This window comes from Paramormyrops kingsleyae, chromosome 1, assembly GCF_048594095.1.
Source record: "Paramormyrops kingsleyae isolate MSU_618 chromosome 1, PKINGS_0.4, whole genome shotgun sequence".
Classification (NCBI taxonomy): domain Eukaryota; kingdom Metazoa; phylum Chordata; class Actinopteri; order Osteoglossiformes; family Mormyridae; genus Paramormyrops; species Paramormyrops kingsleyae.
The window spans coordinates 1,487,333-1,503,518 of NC_132797.1; the positions used below are offsets into that span (position 1 = coordinate 1,487,333).

At 44.1% G+C, this 16,186-nt stretch overlaps 2 protein-coding genes and 1 long non-coding RNA gene across 9 annotated transcripts in view; 2 read left to right on the plus strand and 1 right to left on the minus strand.

Annotated features, from left to right (window-relative positions):
* cntn1b (contactin 1b) overlaps positions 1–1,858 on the plus strand; it is a 41,443-nt gene extending 39,585 nt beyond the window's left edge. For all 7 annotated transcript variants that reach the window (XM_072712636.1, XM_072712605.1, XM_072712668.1 and 4 more), the window contains exon 24: positions 1–1,858. In XM_072712636.1, the coding sequence (XP_072568737.1) occupies positions 1–83 (83 nt within the window). In that variant the 3' untranslated portion in view covers positions 84–1,858.
* On the minus strand, positions 192–6,656 carry LOC140590927 (uncharacterized). Its single transcript, XR_011991837.1, has 2 exons — positions 6,430–6,656; positions 192–358 (listed from the first exon to the last, which is right to left on the minus strand). It is a non-coding gene; the product is annotated as an uncharacterized lncRNA (long non-coding RNA).
* Positions 6,657–6,988: 332 nt separating this feature from the next.
* The window catches only part of LOC111833634 (PDZ domain-containing RING finger protein 4-like), a 96,117-nt gene continuing 86,919 nt past the window's right edge, over positions 6,989–16,186 (plus strand). The window contains exons 1-3 of the mRNA XM_072712729.1: positions 6,989–7,774; positions 8,371–8,457; positions 8,599–8,637. Of these exons, the coding sequence (XP_072568830.1) occupies positions 7,370–7,774; positions 8,371–8,457; positions 8,599–8,637 (531 nt within the window). The 5' untranslated portion in view covers positions 6,989–7,369. The remainder of the gene's footprint in view (positions 7,775–8,370; positions 8,458–8,598; positions 8,638–16,186) is intronic.

Consider the following 16,186-nt stretch of genomic DNA (forward strand, 5'->3'; position numbering starts at 1 on the left):
CTGGTGGAGTACTGTCTGCACAGTCATTCAGTCTGGCCCTCCTGCTCGTCGTCGCCCTCTGCTGTCTGGGCTTCCAAATGTAAGGTCATCGTCTCTACGCTACGGAGGAGCACTGAGACTGGCGGCCTGGTCCTGGTCCTCACTGAGACTGGCGGCCTGGTCCTGGTCCTGGTCCTCACTGAGACTGGCAGCCTGGTCCTGGTCCTCACTGAGACTGGCGGCCTGGTCCTGGTCCTCACTGAGACTGGCGGCCAGGTCCTGGCTCCATCTCCACCTCTCCTCAGTTTTATTGCAGATTCAGCTTCCCTGTCCCCAGAGATGCCCGTGGAAAAGACAAGGTTCTCCAGAAAATCCCAACCTGCCAAATGGAGGAATATTTAAGGCCACTGTAACTTTATTTTTTTTAGACTTGTTCAGTATGCCTTATATATACATTCATGTTGATTCGCAGGATTCCAATGTGGTGAGATAATGAAAAATACCCCACAACCACAAGAGCTTGTTTTCAAAATTATTTGTGAATATCTTTATGTTCTTGTTCATGTTCATGCACAGTGTCAACTGGAAAGAAAAAAAAAACCTATACATTAACTCATTATGTTAACCAAGTAATTAGCTGTGAATGATGTGTAAAAGTAACTAAATATTTTCTATTTTTTTCTAATTTTACTAACTATTCTTTTGGCCAAAGTGAGACCTTTTCCTTAGAACACTTTGTCTATTTATACGGTTTGCTTTAAATCAAACATTTTCTTGCATAGCTAATATTGTCATTTTGCATTCAATAGCACATTGTCCAACATTAATGAAGTACATTGTATACCTTGTGTGTTTATTAGGAAACATAATTAATGGTAATTCACAGCATATTATTATTAAGAATGGTATTTCTCTGGTATACCTTGAACAAAACCACAACATAAAACATCTGAAAACAGATGACACCTGAACAGAAAATGCATAACATGTATGTCTAATCCATTGTCTCAACAAGCCATAAAAATGTACTTGGGTGTGAATATAAAATGGAACAAATCCATGAACAGACTGAGTCTGTAATACAAAAGGGAATGTAGTGAATGGCACAGAGAAATCACATTTGGGGAAAAAATAGCTGCTGTAGGATTGTTGTGTGCAGTTCTGTTGCCTAGCATGCATCCACCATGACGTTCCAAAAACCACCAGAGATAGAAATGCAAGGGGAACATCTCCGCCAAGCCCAGCGAGTCCTGCTGGGAATTCTGTGCTACGCCCTGTTGCTGTGTACGGAAGACTGCGGTTATCCTGACGTCGCTTTCCCTGGTCTTCCAGCTTGAGTTTAAGTAACCTGGCTAGACCTGTAGGCTAATGCTTCATTATCATGTAATACTGCCATAAACACAGAATCAAGCATTATCTAAATGCCTGGGAGATGGCCTGCTGGCCTTCCTCTCTGCCTTGTGCTCATTACGACAGCCCCATGGTGGTCTTTTAACATGCCAGGATAACGCTGTATTAGTAGTTCTGGGTGATGTTTTAGTTTCGTTGATAGCCTTCTAATGAAGTAAAAGTTGCATTGCAGTATTAGTGCACAAATGCTGCATTTTCATTGTGCTTTAATCAAAACCAGCCCAGTAGCTGAGATGCTCCATTCTGATCCTTTCCCTGCAGCTAGACAGTTCCCAGAATGCATGAAAGCCTTTAGCTGTTATGTACCATGTTATGCAGAGGGAAGTGGAAGGTTTGCATGTGATGTGGACGTGAGCGGGAAGCTCCGCCCATGACCCAGTCTGCCTCTCAGAGGTCTGGGAGGGAAGCCATTTGGTCATCTGCTCAAGTCTTTGAGTCTCCTACATTAAAGTTTACTTAGAGAACGAAATATGACTCTGTGTGATGTCACTCACGGCCACAGCTAGATATATGTTTGCGAGGCTTTGCCGTTTCGTGCATGTGTGCAAGGCTTTGCAGTTAGGTGCATGTGTGCGAAGCTTTGCAGTTACAGTAGGTGCATGTTGGCGAGGCTTTGCAGTTAGGTGCATGTGTGCAAGGCTTTGCAGTTAGGTGCATGTTGGCGAGGCTTTGCAGTTAGGTGCATGTGTGCAAGGCTTTGCAGTTAGGTGCATGTTGGCGAGGCTTTGCAGTTAGGTGCATGTTGGCGAGGCTTTGCAGTGAGGTGCATGTTGGCGAGGCTTTGCAGTGAGGTGCATGTTGGCGAGGCTTTGCAGTGAGGTGCAAGTTTGCGAGGCTTTGCAGTTAGATACATGTTTGCGAGGCTTTGCAGTTAGGTGCATGTGTGCGAGGCTTTGCAGTTAGGTGCATGTTGGCGAGGCTTTGCAGTTAGGTGCAAGTTTGCGAGGCTTTGCAGTTAGGTGCAAGTTTGCGAGGCTTTGCAGTTAGGTGCATGTGTGCGAGGCTTTGCAGTTAGGTGCATGTTGGCGAGGCTTTGCAGTTAGGTGCAAGTTTGCGAGGCTTTGCAGTTAGGTGCAAGTTTGCGAGGCTTTGCAGTTAGGTGCATGTTTGCGAGGCTTTGCAGTTAGGTGCATGTTTGCGAGGCTTTGTGGTTAGGTGCATGAGTGCGAGGCTTTGCAGCCAGCTCGTGTTTGCGAGGCTTTGAAAGCCAGTGTTTGTCTAACTGTCTGCACACTGTTTTAACGGTACAACCAATTCCAACAGCTTGCCAGCCACTCTGCTCATGCATCTCCACATGTCTGACTTCATTGATTAATGAAACAGTTGTTACATCTGGCTGATTTTGGTGGTAATTTGGATACATCAGCTGGAACTGCTGCCCTCTATAGGGCACATTTTGACACAGAAAATGGCAAATATATCCATCCATCCATTAATTTTTCAATGCCTTTTAGCTCTTACATAGCCGCAGTGAGTCTGGAGTTTCCAGGGGACACGCTGTAAGCAATGGCCGTCTGCCTCCATTTGGGTACGCACACTATCACACTGTGGACAATGAGCCACTCATTAAACATCATTTTATGCTGAAGCTTCTCTGAGAAGCTACAATGTCCCCATAGACTCATCATCCTGCACCTTGAGTTGCTCATTGACCCTGTAAGTTCATGCTTGATCCCTTAACAAATGCTACATTGGCTACTGTGTTGAGTTTCTAAATCCATTTATGTGGTGGTGTGGGAGAGAGATGCATTGCTGCGGATACCAGATAATGTTGGGGGCGAACAATGTTATTCCAGTCGAGTAAATAGTTCTTTATACATGTGATCACACACAGCAGCAAATGTCCTTCGAAGCTCCTTCAATGTGCAAAGTTCTGCCCCCGTCCCCCCCCGAAAAACAATTTTGTGGTTCCATGGAGAACTATTCCAAGGATATAAATGTTTTCAGATAACGGTATAGACAGCCCATTAGGCTTAAAGAGTTGTGCCCAAAAATGTAAGAATCTTACAGTTGAAGAGGAACACAATGTTGGCACACAATCAGCAATCTGATGAAGAACCATGAGAGTCGGTAAAAGACCAAAGAGAAGAGAGCAAAGTAAATCAAAGGCATGTCATTTATCTACAGGCCCATGATGCAGGTTTAAGTTTGGTTTACATCCCCTGCTAATTATTAATGCCTGACTAATTTCAGCTCGAAAGTAAACATCACAAGCACAAGCACAGCCCCAGGAGAACGGCAAGGCAAAGCCGGCTTGTTAGGCAGCAGACAATGCTGGTGACTAGGTTTTTGGTTGCACAACCCTCTGATTAAACTTTGGTGAAGCATGTGACCACACAATCACACGGCATGGCTACTGGCACAGGCTGCTGATTTCAGTTGTAAGTTGCTGTCATGGAAACATTCCCATACCCAATCAGAGTGCTCACTGACTCATGGGATACATTCCTTCAGTGAAACTCAGGTGAGTTTGTGGGGCCCTTTCACTGAGGTGCAGAGGTACGTACTCAGCTGGGACATAAGGGCTGCAGAATGAGACGCTGTCAGTCTAATGAAAACGTTTCTCTAGAGGACATGGTGCCTGGCAACAAGGTATAGTACAGTATTGAACTGTAGTTTGTTCAAAGATCGTCGATGGGCTGAATTTCTTTCTCACGTTTATTTCTGTAATGGTAAAAAGACGTGCACAAAATGACACTTGGTCAGTGCAGCTCGTCTACTGAAAATGTTTAAGGTTCTACAGCAGCAGACAAGACAGATATTAAAGCTTTTTAAAGTACAAAGACTGCATTCTGGTACCACTGGTGCTGACATCCATTCTGGAGAGGTACTGCAGGGTACACATCTCCTTCCAGGTTCTGCTGCCGTCCAAAGTAAACCAGGGGCAGAATTTTAATTGCCTGTGGCTTCTCAGTTGGAATATAGCGGAAGTTGCTATGTTAATTAAATAGCTTTGTCAAGGGTGTATCTGTGAGGCCCATCTAAGCTGAGTTTGGGTCAACGCTGGTCTTTCTGTTATGAGGTTCTGAGTCTCCTCAAGCTGTAGCTCCTCAAAGCCTGATTCTTCTTGCAGGTCATCCCTCCCTCCTGCTTCTCTTGCAGCACTAAAGCATCTAACAGGAGATTCTACTGCATGTGTCGCCTCGCTTGGCCTTTGCTGTGCCCGTCTTTCTCTGTCAAACCTTTCGTAGATGTTTTAACAGGTCATTACAGCGTTAATTTTAATGCCCTGTTTCAACTGAACTGTTTCCAAATCGAAAGATATTCTGGATATGTCATTTCATTATGAAATCACATTTTAAAACAAAAAATAAGGACAACCAAACCCTCTCAAGTGAGTATTCAGAAGAAAAACTGAACATTTGTTTCTGTTTTCATTTAGGATGAAAGTCATTATCTTAAGTCTGCAGTAAGTTCTAAACTGCGGGAAATGGGGGCACCGATAACAGCTGAAAAGGACTCTTTGAAGGGACAGGCAGCTTGTGTTTAAATTGGCTTTGCCCATTCAGAATTGTTTGGTCCCTCAGTAAACAAACGTGCCCTCCGCTGAGTGCATAATCACAGAGCACTGCCGCTCATTTTTCTGAACTACTTCGCCCAATCCACTTCTCTCATAAAAAAAGAAAAATGCATATTGAATGTTCTTAGCAACCGCTCTACTGATAGTGGTTTCTGGAAACCAAAAAGACATTTTACACAAATGAGTTATTACCATAAATTGCAATGTTGTTTTAAAGCATTACATTGCCCAGCCAGAACCAAAGCTAAGTCTTCAAAGAATCCTTTGTATTACAATTGTAAACTAAGTGGAATATAACCTATCAAATTTATATTAGTAACAACGGATAAAATAACATTGATTTATAATAAGAAAATTAGTTCATAGAGATATCAATGACTGAATTTTTTGCAGCCTATATACTTTTACTAATTCCAACAAACAGAAAACTATAAACCAAATACAGTGGTACCTCGGTTCTCGGATCGAATTCTATAAAAAGTTCGAGTTCTTATCGAATTTTTCCCATAAGAAATAATGGAAAACCAATTAATTGGTTCCCGGCCCCCCAAAATTACACCTAAATATATATATATATATATATATATAAGCATTTAAACACAAAATGAACAGGATAAAACAAGTAGAGCATTTTCTTCTTAATGGCTTCCAAAACGATAAAGATCTTATCCCAACATTACCCCTGTCCTGCCCCAATCGTCCGCACGTTCCGTGTGCCACGCCCCCTCGTTAACCTCGTGTGGAATCCCTGTGTGATCAGCTGTTTCTGGTTGTTGTCATTAGTCCTCTGTATTAAATCCTCGTTTCAGTTTGTTTCCCCAGTCCGGTCATTGGGTGCGTTCGACTTGCTTACAGCGCTGGCTTAATGCAACGCATTCTGATCCTGACGCAATGCATTACGGTTAGATGCATTGCGATCTCTCACCCGGCTGCACAAACTGGAACCGCCTCCGTGACGACACACCTTTGCCCTTATTGGATGAAAAGTTTAGTTACACGCATGACGTTTGTATCCCAGGGCCCAGGCACTTCCGATGCGTAATCTGCTATTTCTCCCGAATATCACGTAAAGCAGTGAGAACTGGTTTTCAGTTAATTTACCTGGTAAAATAAAGTTTAAATAAATGACATAAATGCTCTAATAGTACACGTAAGTTAGTGGTTTGTTTATTTATTGTTAGTTACTGTAATATTGCGCTGCTTTATTTGGTTAATCGTCCAGTCTGTGAAGAAGGCATTCAAGTAAGAAGTGCATTGTAGTCTGTACATGACAATAAAAACTTTGAATCCGGTCCATTGTTTATTTTTATTATTACTCTGTATTCGTTAATTTGTTCGTGAATAGCAAAGTTTTAGGTTGTAACATTTGTACAACTATTACGTAACTTTTTGGTGAGTAATGGCTAACAAAATGATATAAAGTACAGTGTATTACCTGATACAGTATTTTCAATAAAATAGCATTATCACCAACAAGCGCTGATACTACAGCAAACGCGAGGCTGACACTGAAGCGTTACCTTTTGTTTCCGCTCAGAGACGTGCCGTGTGACTCATTTCCTGGCGCGTACAATTTATATTAGGTCAGCGTTCACGGTTAGAATTCTGATATTCAGATCGAGTTCTAGGTCAAACTGGTTTGTTCGACTTTCAAGAAATTTGAGTTATAGTGAGTTCGAGAACTGAGGTACCACTGTATACTACATTAGTGAATTAGGAAAATATCGTTCGACAATAAAACAAGTGGTCAAAGGTTAAATAAAGGTTCAAATAAAACCATCGACTGTATGCGCTATATAGTATATAAAAGAGGTGTGTGTAGGACATCTACTGGTAGAAACAAAGGACTGCTGTCCTACAGCAATTTATGAGTTTTCAATACAGCTAAATTATTGTCCCTACAGGAAAGTTTAAAAGTTAAATAAATAAATAACTTAGATTTTAAAATCTCTCTCGGCCATATATACAGCTAATTATCAGGTGAAATCATGCTAGGACACCCGCGCCAGGCACCGATTTCAGGGTAAATACGGTAGACCGGCTCCTTCGGAAACTTTCATTTCAAACAAATCAAGACAAGTCAACTTTTTCCGCATAAGTCGCTGACGGCAGTTCAGCGTTGACCGTCTGACAATGTTTTTTTTTTTTTAGTTTTGTGGGACTTGACATGAATTGCTTTGAATGCAAGTTACATGCACGAACCAGCTTCCAGTGCAGGCTGTGCACCCGAATTCCGGACCATCCCCGGCGAGAGTGCTTTCCGTGCCGTCTGTATTATTGCTTTTATGCACCGCTTAAACCCGTCCACCTCTCGGCTGGTCCATCTCACTCAGTGATCTCAGCTCAGTCCTGCCCCTATCGGGAAGCTGATCATCAGGGGATATAATCTCCCTCGGGAGCTTTATACTGTAAATATATAATTGTATACCCTCAGGTGGCAGAATTTGGGGATCGTGTAAAATGTGCGATTTGCGTCCGGTGTGCTGTAGGAACAGGGGGTGTAAGGAAACCCTTGGCATGGAGGACGCAGAGGCGCACATGCGGGAAAGCTGCGCCTACAGGGCGGTCGGCATGTGCCAGCAGGGATGCGGCTCTCTTCTGCTCCACCAAGACCTGGTCCGGGGCCACTGCTGCTTATCCACCCTCCGCGCCCAGAACGCCGTGCTGAGGGCGAAGCTCGCTCATCTGGACCTGGAGGCCAAGGAGCAGAAGGTCCGCTGGGACGACAGGGAGCGGGACCTGCTGACGCAGGTGCGCGGGATGCGCAGGGAAGCCCGGCTCGCGGCGCTCCGGTACCGGCACCAGCTGCACCAGTACATGGTCCTCATCAGGAAGGTGACCCAACAAGTTCTTGGGCGTGTCAAGGTGAGCATTTCCAATGCATAATGTTAAAAACCTACCCGGCAAGTATTGATGCACAGATTAAATGTATTACTTAAAAGACAAATGGCTTACATTGCTTGGGGTCTTCTGATAATCGAATGCTAAGTAAAATGCAAATTCAGTAGGAATTGACACTTGTCAATTGCGAAAGAGAATTTCACAATTCCGATTGCATTACCTGTCCTGCTGTGTATTTAAACATGGAGGGTCGGGCCGCTTAATTCAGCTTTAGTATTGTACTGTATGTAAAAGCGGGATTCCCCGTGGAAGGGAAAATGTGGCGCGTTGTGTTTTGGCTTGGCTGGGATTTTTCCTCGAGAGCTCTTTCTGTTTTCAGGAGGAAACTGGACCTTAGCGCTAAATACAGCTAACAAGTTGGCAGTTTGTTACAGGCAGTCCGTGAAGGTTAAATAAAATATTTAAAAGGTATTTGATATTCAAGTAAATAGGCTGTGCAATCCTAGCTTGAACAAGACTTTAGGTGTTTCTGTTTACTGGCCAACTGGTACCATTAGTTTTCGTATTAGTTGGGTCTATTTGAATAATTTTTGGTTTACAGATGTTATGATTTTTTCCAGGGTGGAGATGAGGCTCATGTGAGTGTGAGTCTCCCCAGGAATAAAGACTCCTTGGCAATTAATGACATGAGTACAATGTCCTGTCAGGTACGCACTGCACTCTGCCCCCGTTTGGCTTGTCAGATTCTACCTATAGTCACCATTTCCTTTTGGACTGTGTGAGACAGCTGCCTTTTTTAAGGGGCTGTGCTGTATTTTCATGTATGCTTGTTGTGCTTCATCCCTCAGAAAAACGTGGGACCTGAGGTCTCCAGCAGAGCTCTGCAGGTACAGTGCCTTGTGTCGGTAGCCCCGTGTGGTCAGTGCCCTGCAGGTACAGTGCCTTGTGTCGGTAGCCCCGTGTGGTCAGTGCCCTGCAGGTACAGTGCCTTGTGTCGGTAGCCCCGTGTGGTCAGTGCCCTGCAGGTACAGTGCCTTGTGTCGGTAGCCCTGTGTGGTCAGTGCCCTCCTCTCGCAGTCACGCAGTAGGGACGCACTGGCCTGTCTCACCAGCCGTTCTATGACCTTTGCCATTTCTGTAGTTATTAAACCAGCACTTTTCAGCTCTGGTAGCAGAAGTGAGTCAGAACTTTAAAAAGAATCACACTTTGCAGAGAAAATGGTTTCCATATGTATAGTTTGCTAAAACTTATTGTGAAAATTCCCCCCATCTGCAAAAAATGAATGTCTTATTTTTGTTCAGACACATTATGGTCCTTGCAATTATACATGGAAATATGGCATCTCCTCATCCTGTACTATAAAATAACAGGGTTCTAACCATGAATTAGCTTATGTGTAATAAGCTTGCTGCTATTAATTGTGGTCATCGTCAATGTTCTGGAAGCCTCTAGCGGGTCTGAACGGCTGCACGTTTTGCTTTCATTAGGAGGCGTATTCGTTTACCTCCCATTGCTTGTGCTGGGTAATGAAACACCTCCAGAAGATGACAACCCCTGATTTAATTGCTTTTCACCTTTTGTATTCTGGAAACTTCTAATTTCGAAGTACTTCAAAAAAACCAGAGAATGAAGTTAATTGAGATCCAAACTGTTTAGCATATCATTATAAACTTAAAACAAATGAGAGGAATGTAATGGAATGAATATGATAATGTTCTACACACATTTCTAAATTGCACATGTGAAATGGTGTTTGTATTTTTCATTTCCTGGATTTCCTGACTGTCTGTTGTTTTAGTTATATGGTTTTGGGATGGAGACCATTTTTCTTCCCCAGCGAATGAACTCACCTTTCCAAAGAGGAGTTCTGGAAACTATCATTTATTTCTCTGGCTGGGGACGACCTTCACAGCCTCTGGGGACGACCTTCACAAGGCAGGCTGTCCTTATGCAGCTGATGGTTTCTGAGAGACAAAGAGTTTTCTAAATCATCCTCATCCTGGAAAATGAGTGGTGCTGATGCAGAAAAGCAAGGAAGTTGGCTTCACTGGGAAGGAGGAATCTCTGAATCCTTTGGGCATCTGTTCTCTTCACAGACTGCCAGTGTTTTTTTCTTTTTGGGAAGGATGACTAATTGAGGGGAAGACTTGGCATGTCGCTCTCCAACAGACACGGATCTCCATCCATTTGAATTTCCTTTACACTGCTTATCCAATGCAGGCTCATAGCGCTTATTCCAGGAAGCTGCGGTCATGTGACTGGGTACACCCTGTCGAGGATGCCCCCCCCCCCCGAGTTCACCTAGGCCGGTTCACCTAAACCGCATGGTCGGCAGTTCTGACTTTGGAAGGACACACACACACACTTACAGACAAACACAGACTCGCATACACACAGAGCCAGGACAGGAAACAAATGCACATCCCTGGAGGAATGAGCTCAGCCGGCTGAGCTGCTGCACTACACAAACACAGATCACTAAACTATATTTTTAAAGGAGTGAGTCAGAAGCAGCCATTCTGTACTTCTGCGTCACATTGGCATGAAACCCACCCGAGCTCCTCATTTTCGTGCTTGAAGTCACATGTGGTTTATGAGACGGGGGGCAGAAGTGAAAGGCAGTGCGCGGATTTCCAGGAGTCCGGCGAGAGCCTCCCTGGGCAGAGGCCTGCGTGGTGAGCTGTGCCATTTCTCCCATTGACATGCAGAGACCTTGGCCACTGATTGGAACCCAGAGACCACAAACAGTGTAACGTCATCAGGATCCAGCCTCCACTTACAGGACTGAATGGAGGCTCTTTTGTTGAGTCTCAGTACATCCAAGACACCAAAATTAGGATGAAAAGGAAATATTTCTGGCCTGTTGCATCTTGTTGGGTGATTTTAGTTTGTGAGACAACATAAAAGGTAAGTGAAATATCAAAGGGTTCTGTAAGATAAGATAAATGAGTTTGACTTTCAAGGTCAAGTTCACCCATAGAGTGAAGAGAATGCCGTGAAATCAAAGCTGATTTAAAGAAGGAAACCTGATCACTTGTTGAGAGGTGGAAGGTGGTTTTCTTTGGACACTGTTCCTCCGCCTTTGATCGACCCAATAAGAAATGGCCACACCTTTGGTGGGGGGTAAATCAAAGGGCCTCACATGCACGGAAACAGTAGCTGCACCAAGAAGCATAAGAGAAAGCAGAAGATTTCCGGCGTTCTGCTGCAGTGTGTCCTAAGAAACCCCCGCATGTTTGATGTGACCCAGTGTAAGAATGCCTGTCAAGTGGACGCATTTAAGTAATAATGCTTTTGAAATGTGCCCAGTGCTTGAGCCGTCTATTCATGGCCCACTGTGAAATCCACCGTTGCTGTCAATGATGAAATGAATAGAGGGCTGGGATCAGCATGATGGAAAGACTTGCACACTAGCTGCCAATATGTCCTGGGTTTACCGTCCAAGGAAATGCTTGAAAATCCTCAGGTTATTATATAGAAACCAAGGGTGACAAGAGAGGTGCACATGGTAGCCTCTGTCCCGACATGGTGAATGATCTGTGGGAAAGGCAGTGTGACCCATTTGCTCAGAAACCCAGCATACTCGCTGCTCTGAAAGCTACACGCATCAGTAGCTCGCTGATGGTGCATGGTTCACAGAGCCTTCTCCATACTTGACAGTTGACGGTTGAGGTTGTCACATGTGCGCCAAGGAACCTGAACTCATTACATCTGCCAGATGCCTTGGTTAGTTAAACTGTCTGCCATTAACTTCTATGTGAAGGTTTCTGGAACCCAAGCCCACCTTTTCTGCTCATTCTTGCAGGGGACTGACAGTTACTATCTACACTGAGAAAGACAATGAGCCCGAAAGGCTTCATGTCTCCCTGATTCAATAACCAAAGAGATCTAGCTGGTAACACAAAGGCTTCCTCTTGGTTAGAGTTAAAGGAATTGGATGGTTCATCCCTGTAGGTTTCCTGTGTCATTCTGACGAGCAGATTCCAAATAGTCTCTGGGTAGTGCTGGTGTTTGGCCTGTGGAGGTTCTGCGTTGTCTGCTGTTTTAGGCAGAAGGTGTGCAGAATGAGGATCGTCACACCTGCCCCGTTAGTGGTCTCAGAATCAGAAATGCTGTCATCAGTGAGCGAGGAAGTATAGGAGGTCTGGAGAGGAAAGGGGGGATATCTTGTGATTGTCATGAATTATGCAGCACAGACCAGGGAAGCAGGCAAAGGAGATCAGGAATGGGGTAAAATAAAGGGGTTTAATTGGCAAAGGAACAAACAGCATACCAACGCACAACACTACAATGACAGAACTGGGGAAACAAACTCTGACGTGGACTTATGGTGCGTTCGTTTTTCTCTCGGAACTCGGAAATTCCGAGTTGAGTGACATCACGTCCGACAATCTCCCATTCGAGCTACCCACATCTCGGAACAAACATGGCTGCCTCCATGAACACGTTGCTGTGTGTTGTTGCTTTATATTTTAGCAGATTTGGAGTTTTCCAAATGGAGATAATGGAGAAATGGAAATTTTTCTGAGAGACAAACAAGAAACACAAACTAGTCAAACCACATTAAAAGCTTTATAAAATATTTTAGTGCATTCATAGCGATATTCTTTTTTCGATCGGTAAACAAACTACAAACAAACCAAGTCGCCATGTTGAAATTATGTCACAGGGGCAACTCGGACAACAAAATCTTGTCCGACTTCAACGTCATAAAAGAGCTGTGTTTCCGACGGGAAGTGACGTTTTTCGTGACGTTTTCATCCGAGTTCCGACTTGGAGAGAAATAATCGAATGTACCATTAAATAAACCAAACTAATAAGGATAACTGGAAACAGCTGTTAACCTCATGTGGATTCCCAGTGTTTAACGAGGGGGGCGTGGCACAGGAGGATCGGCAGGGTCGGGGTGCGACAGTGATATTGACACAATGTTTTTTTTTTTCTTCCTAGTTGGATATGAGAACACACTGACACACACTTTTCTAAATAATCTTGGAAAGTGACTTGAAAAACTGGAGATGATCTTAGGTTTGAAAATGAAGTCACATGCACAAAGTTTGGTTGTGTGGCCACATTTCTTTTGTACTTAAAATGCAGAGATTTGGTTGCAAAATTTGGTATTACTACGAACCCTGCTTTCTACCCCATCAAGCTTACAGGTAAAGTGAGAAAACGAGACCCTTTATCTTCCTGACCTCAGCAGCCCACCGTGGCTACAGCTGTGTCCTCACTGACAGGGGTCTCACATTTCGCCACCCAAGCAAGACATCCTGTAAGGGGGTTTCTTAAGAAATCAGCAGGAACAAAGATTGATCTGGTAGCTCTGAGTGATCTTTGTTGAGAGAGAAGACATTTTGGTTTCTGAGCAAAGCCTTCCCACTTATTTGTTCATGGGAGTTCTGGCAGAAAAAGAAACCCATCAGCCAACTCCAAAAGATTCGGGCTCCACTGGAGACCCCAATGGGAGTTTATTGCGCAGATTCTCTCTATACACATCCTCTATACACATCCTCTATACACATCCTAGACATTCATAGAGTATAGAGGCCTGACATTGGGTGGGTTGGTTTTCAGTCAGGCTGAGTTAGATTGGCTTATTTGGTGGCTAAAGTGCCCTGTAATGTGCACCAGCTGATGCATGTTTCCTCTCTTAAAGGCCTGCGATAATGCAACGGTAACAGACCCCCATCTGTACACCAAGGCTTGTAGTATTCAGCTAAACCCCTTGTCAGTGTGCCAATGTGCATTTTTAGCAGATTCAGAAATCAGCTGGGCCTTGAAATTGGCTTCACTCACATTTTTGTTATTCTCCACAGACACTGAGCTTTACCGAAAAATAAGGGTTATTTCCAAAAGCTCTGCTCTACCCACCTGTAGTCACTGGAAGCCTGGCGATGTACAGCACTGGAACAGAACAAAGTGCATCCAACTGGCAGTGGGAAGAAGAGCCCGAATATGGCATGCCCGAGCGAGCACACATCTTTTGTTTTGCATAGAGGAAGCACTAAAATGTATTGCAAAAATTTAAATTCGTCATCCACTGCTGCTAATCATGACTCACTCCTGGGGAACGTTAAACAGGGGACTTTGAAGAGACCACACCTAGCTGCTCTGCTATTGGACGCGTCCACGTCACATTACACATCACACATCACATCACATATTATTGTGACTACCAGTTGAAGATGGCCATTCAGTCATTCAGATAAATATACTGTTTCTTGGCAGGAGTTTTAAAAATCTTTGTTCCTTTAAGGAGTTTGATGAATATGAATGAGTTCCCTCTTTTCCCTGTGTTTTACGAAGTGGAGGATAATGGCTCTAACAATTAAACTCATCAAGGCTGTGAGCTGAAAGCACTATGGTCTTCGTCAGCAGTGGGACGAGCTTAATCTCATGTGAATAACGAGCAGGGCAGGTCAGGGGCACGTTTTTTCTAGCCAGGGAGGAAATTAAATGAGATGAACCCCTTTTTTTGACTACAGAAAATGGAGCCATTTTGTTTAAGTCTTGGATTTTCTGTTTTTCCGAACAACCTAACAGAAATGTTAATCCTCCGGATCTCCAGATCAACTGAGGCCTGTTTCACGAAGCAGGGGATTGTCGTTTAACCGGATAACTTGTTGAATTTAAGGTAGTCTGGGCTAAATGTAAGTGAATGAAGATGGTCCATTTAGCCCAGACTACCTTAAATCTGAGAAGTTATCTGGCTATGCAAGAAATCCAGCTTCATAAAACATGATCCAGGCCCCTGGTCTATTTTGACCCCTCTGCCCCCCTCTTGTAGCACTACATGCATGTTTCAGCATTATACACTCATTTTTTATTGATTTGGGGGGTAATATTTTGTGTGATGGTGGGGGAGGCATATTTACCCCCCCCCCCCCAAATTTCATTTGTTTCTTTCATTGTGTTGTAACACTTTCCACAGTGTATAACATCATTTGCCATCATGGCCCTGCTGGGTGATGCTGTTCCTCATGCTACGGCATAGTCATGCCTGGAAGGGCCGTACACAAAAAGAAATGCACTAAATACATAGTCACAGGGGCTTACTCATTAACTATCTCCATGCGTCTTGGTAGCAAGGACACAGTATGGATTTGGGCTGACAATGATTAATCCTTCTCTTTATGTTGTCGGACCGGTTTCAGGTAGCCCCCTGTGTTTCTGGCTAACTGAGCCTGGAGTTATTGGTTCAGTGCGTATTGGAGGTACTTCCATTTCAAATGGGTGGACAAGGGCCCCCCTGGGTGGGAGGAATAATTCCTCAAAACAGAGGAAATCCCTTTGTGCTTTTTGTTTAGGGCTCCCAGGAGCAGAGCATCCTTTGTAGCTGAATTAGCTGGAATAAAAACTGTCAAATGTCTGCAAGGCTGCTATAATGTTTCTATACAATATATTGCTAATATAGGGATTCTCTCAGTTACTGGGGATTACAGGAAGTGAGGCTTCTCTCTGACAAACAGAGTTTCGTTGTGGCCCGGTGGCGTGGCTCAGAAGAGCAGTAGGGCCTTAAGATGAGTGATAAGTGGGAGGCAAAAACAAAATGAGAAGGCAAATATAAACAATAAATATTCAACCATAGGCATATCGATGTGAAATAACGCACTTTTTTTACACCATGCACTCATGCTGTACTATTTTTTTGGTTTGGTGGTTCTTATTTTTTTTGTTTATATATAACCTGTTTAATATGGGGGACCAGATGTGAATAACAATGTTTCTGGTATAAAACAATGATTTGGTCAACCAGCTACAAGGATTTCTAAAGGCATTGTTAATCCTTTGTTGCGGTTTTATCTGGGAGTTGCAGTTTGGGGGCACTGTCAGTAGATGGCAGTCATATTACAAAATTCGGCAATCCGGTGTCTCGATACAGTACGACTCGCAGTGCACCTGAGTCGCAAACTCCACAGTAAACAAAGAGCCATGTAAACGACAGTGAACGGAAAAAACTGATTCTGCTGTGCAAGGTCAGAGAACGGAAATGAGGTGTTGCTTGCAGATTGCATTTTGCCGTCGATTGTTTATCATTCTGCGGTAATGAGACGCGAGAGGCTGGAGGGAGACTGTGGCCCAGTTTGTGTGCAGAGAAAGGATGACTTGTACTTGAGTAGAGGACGAGGTTGCCTGGAGGTGCCGCTGTCGATGTAAGGCACGGGTACGCCTGGTTCGTAAGCTGATGTTTGTTCTCGCCTCAGACACCTTGTGGGATACTTCCAGCTAGATGTTTCTTTATTCTATATTAAAGCCCAGGAAACAGCCAGCCGTAGAAGAGACAGGTTCCTCCTTTGTGACTGTAACATAACCCCCTCCCCAAACACATACAACATAGCGACCAGCGGCAGTGTTCCCCAGCACTGTAAATCATGCATTTGCCAGGGGCCGCAGAGGTTTGGGGCCCCCTGTTGGCCACAAGCAGTCACCACAGT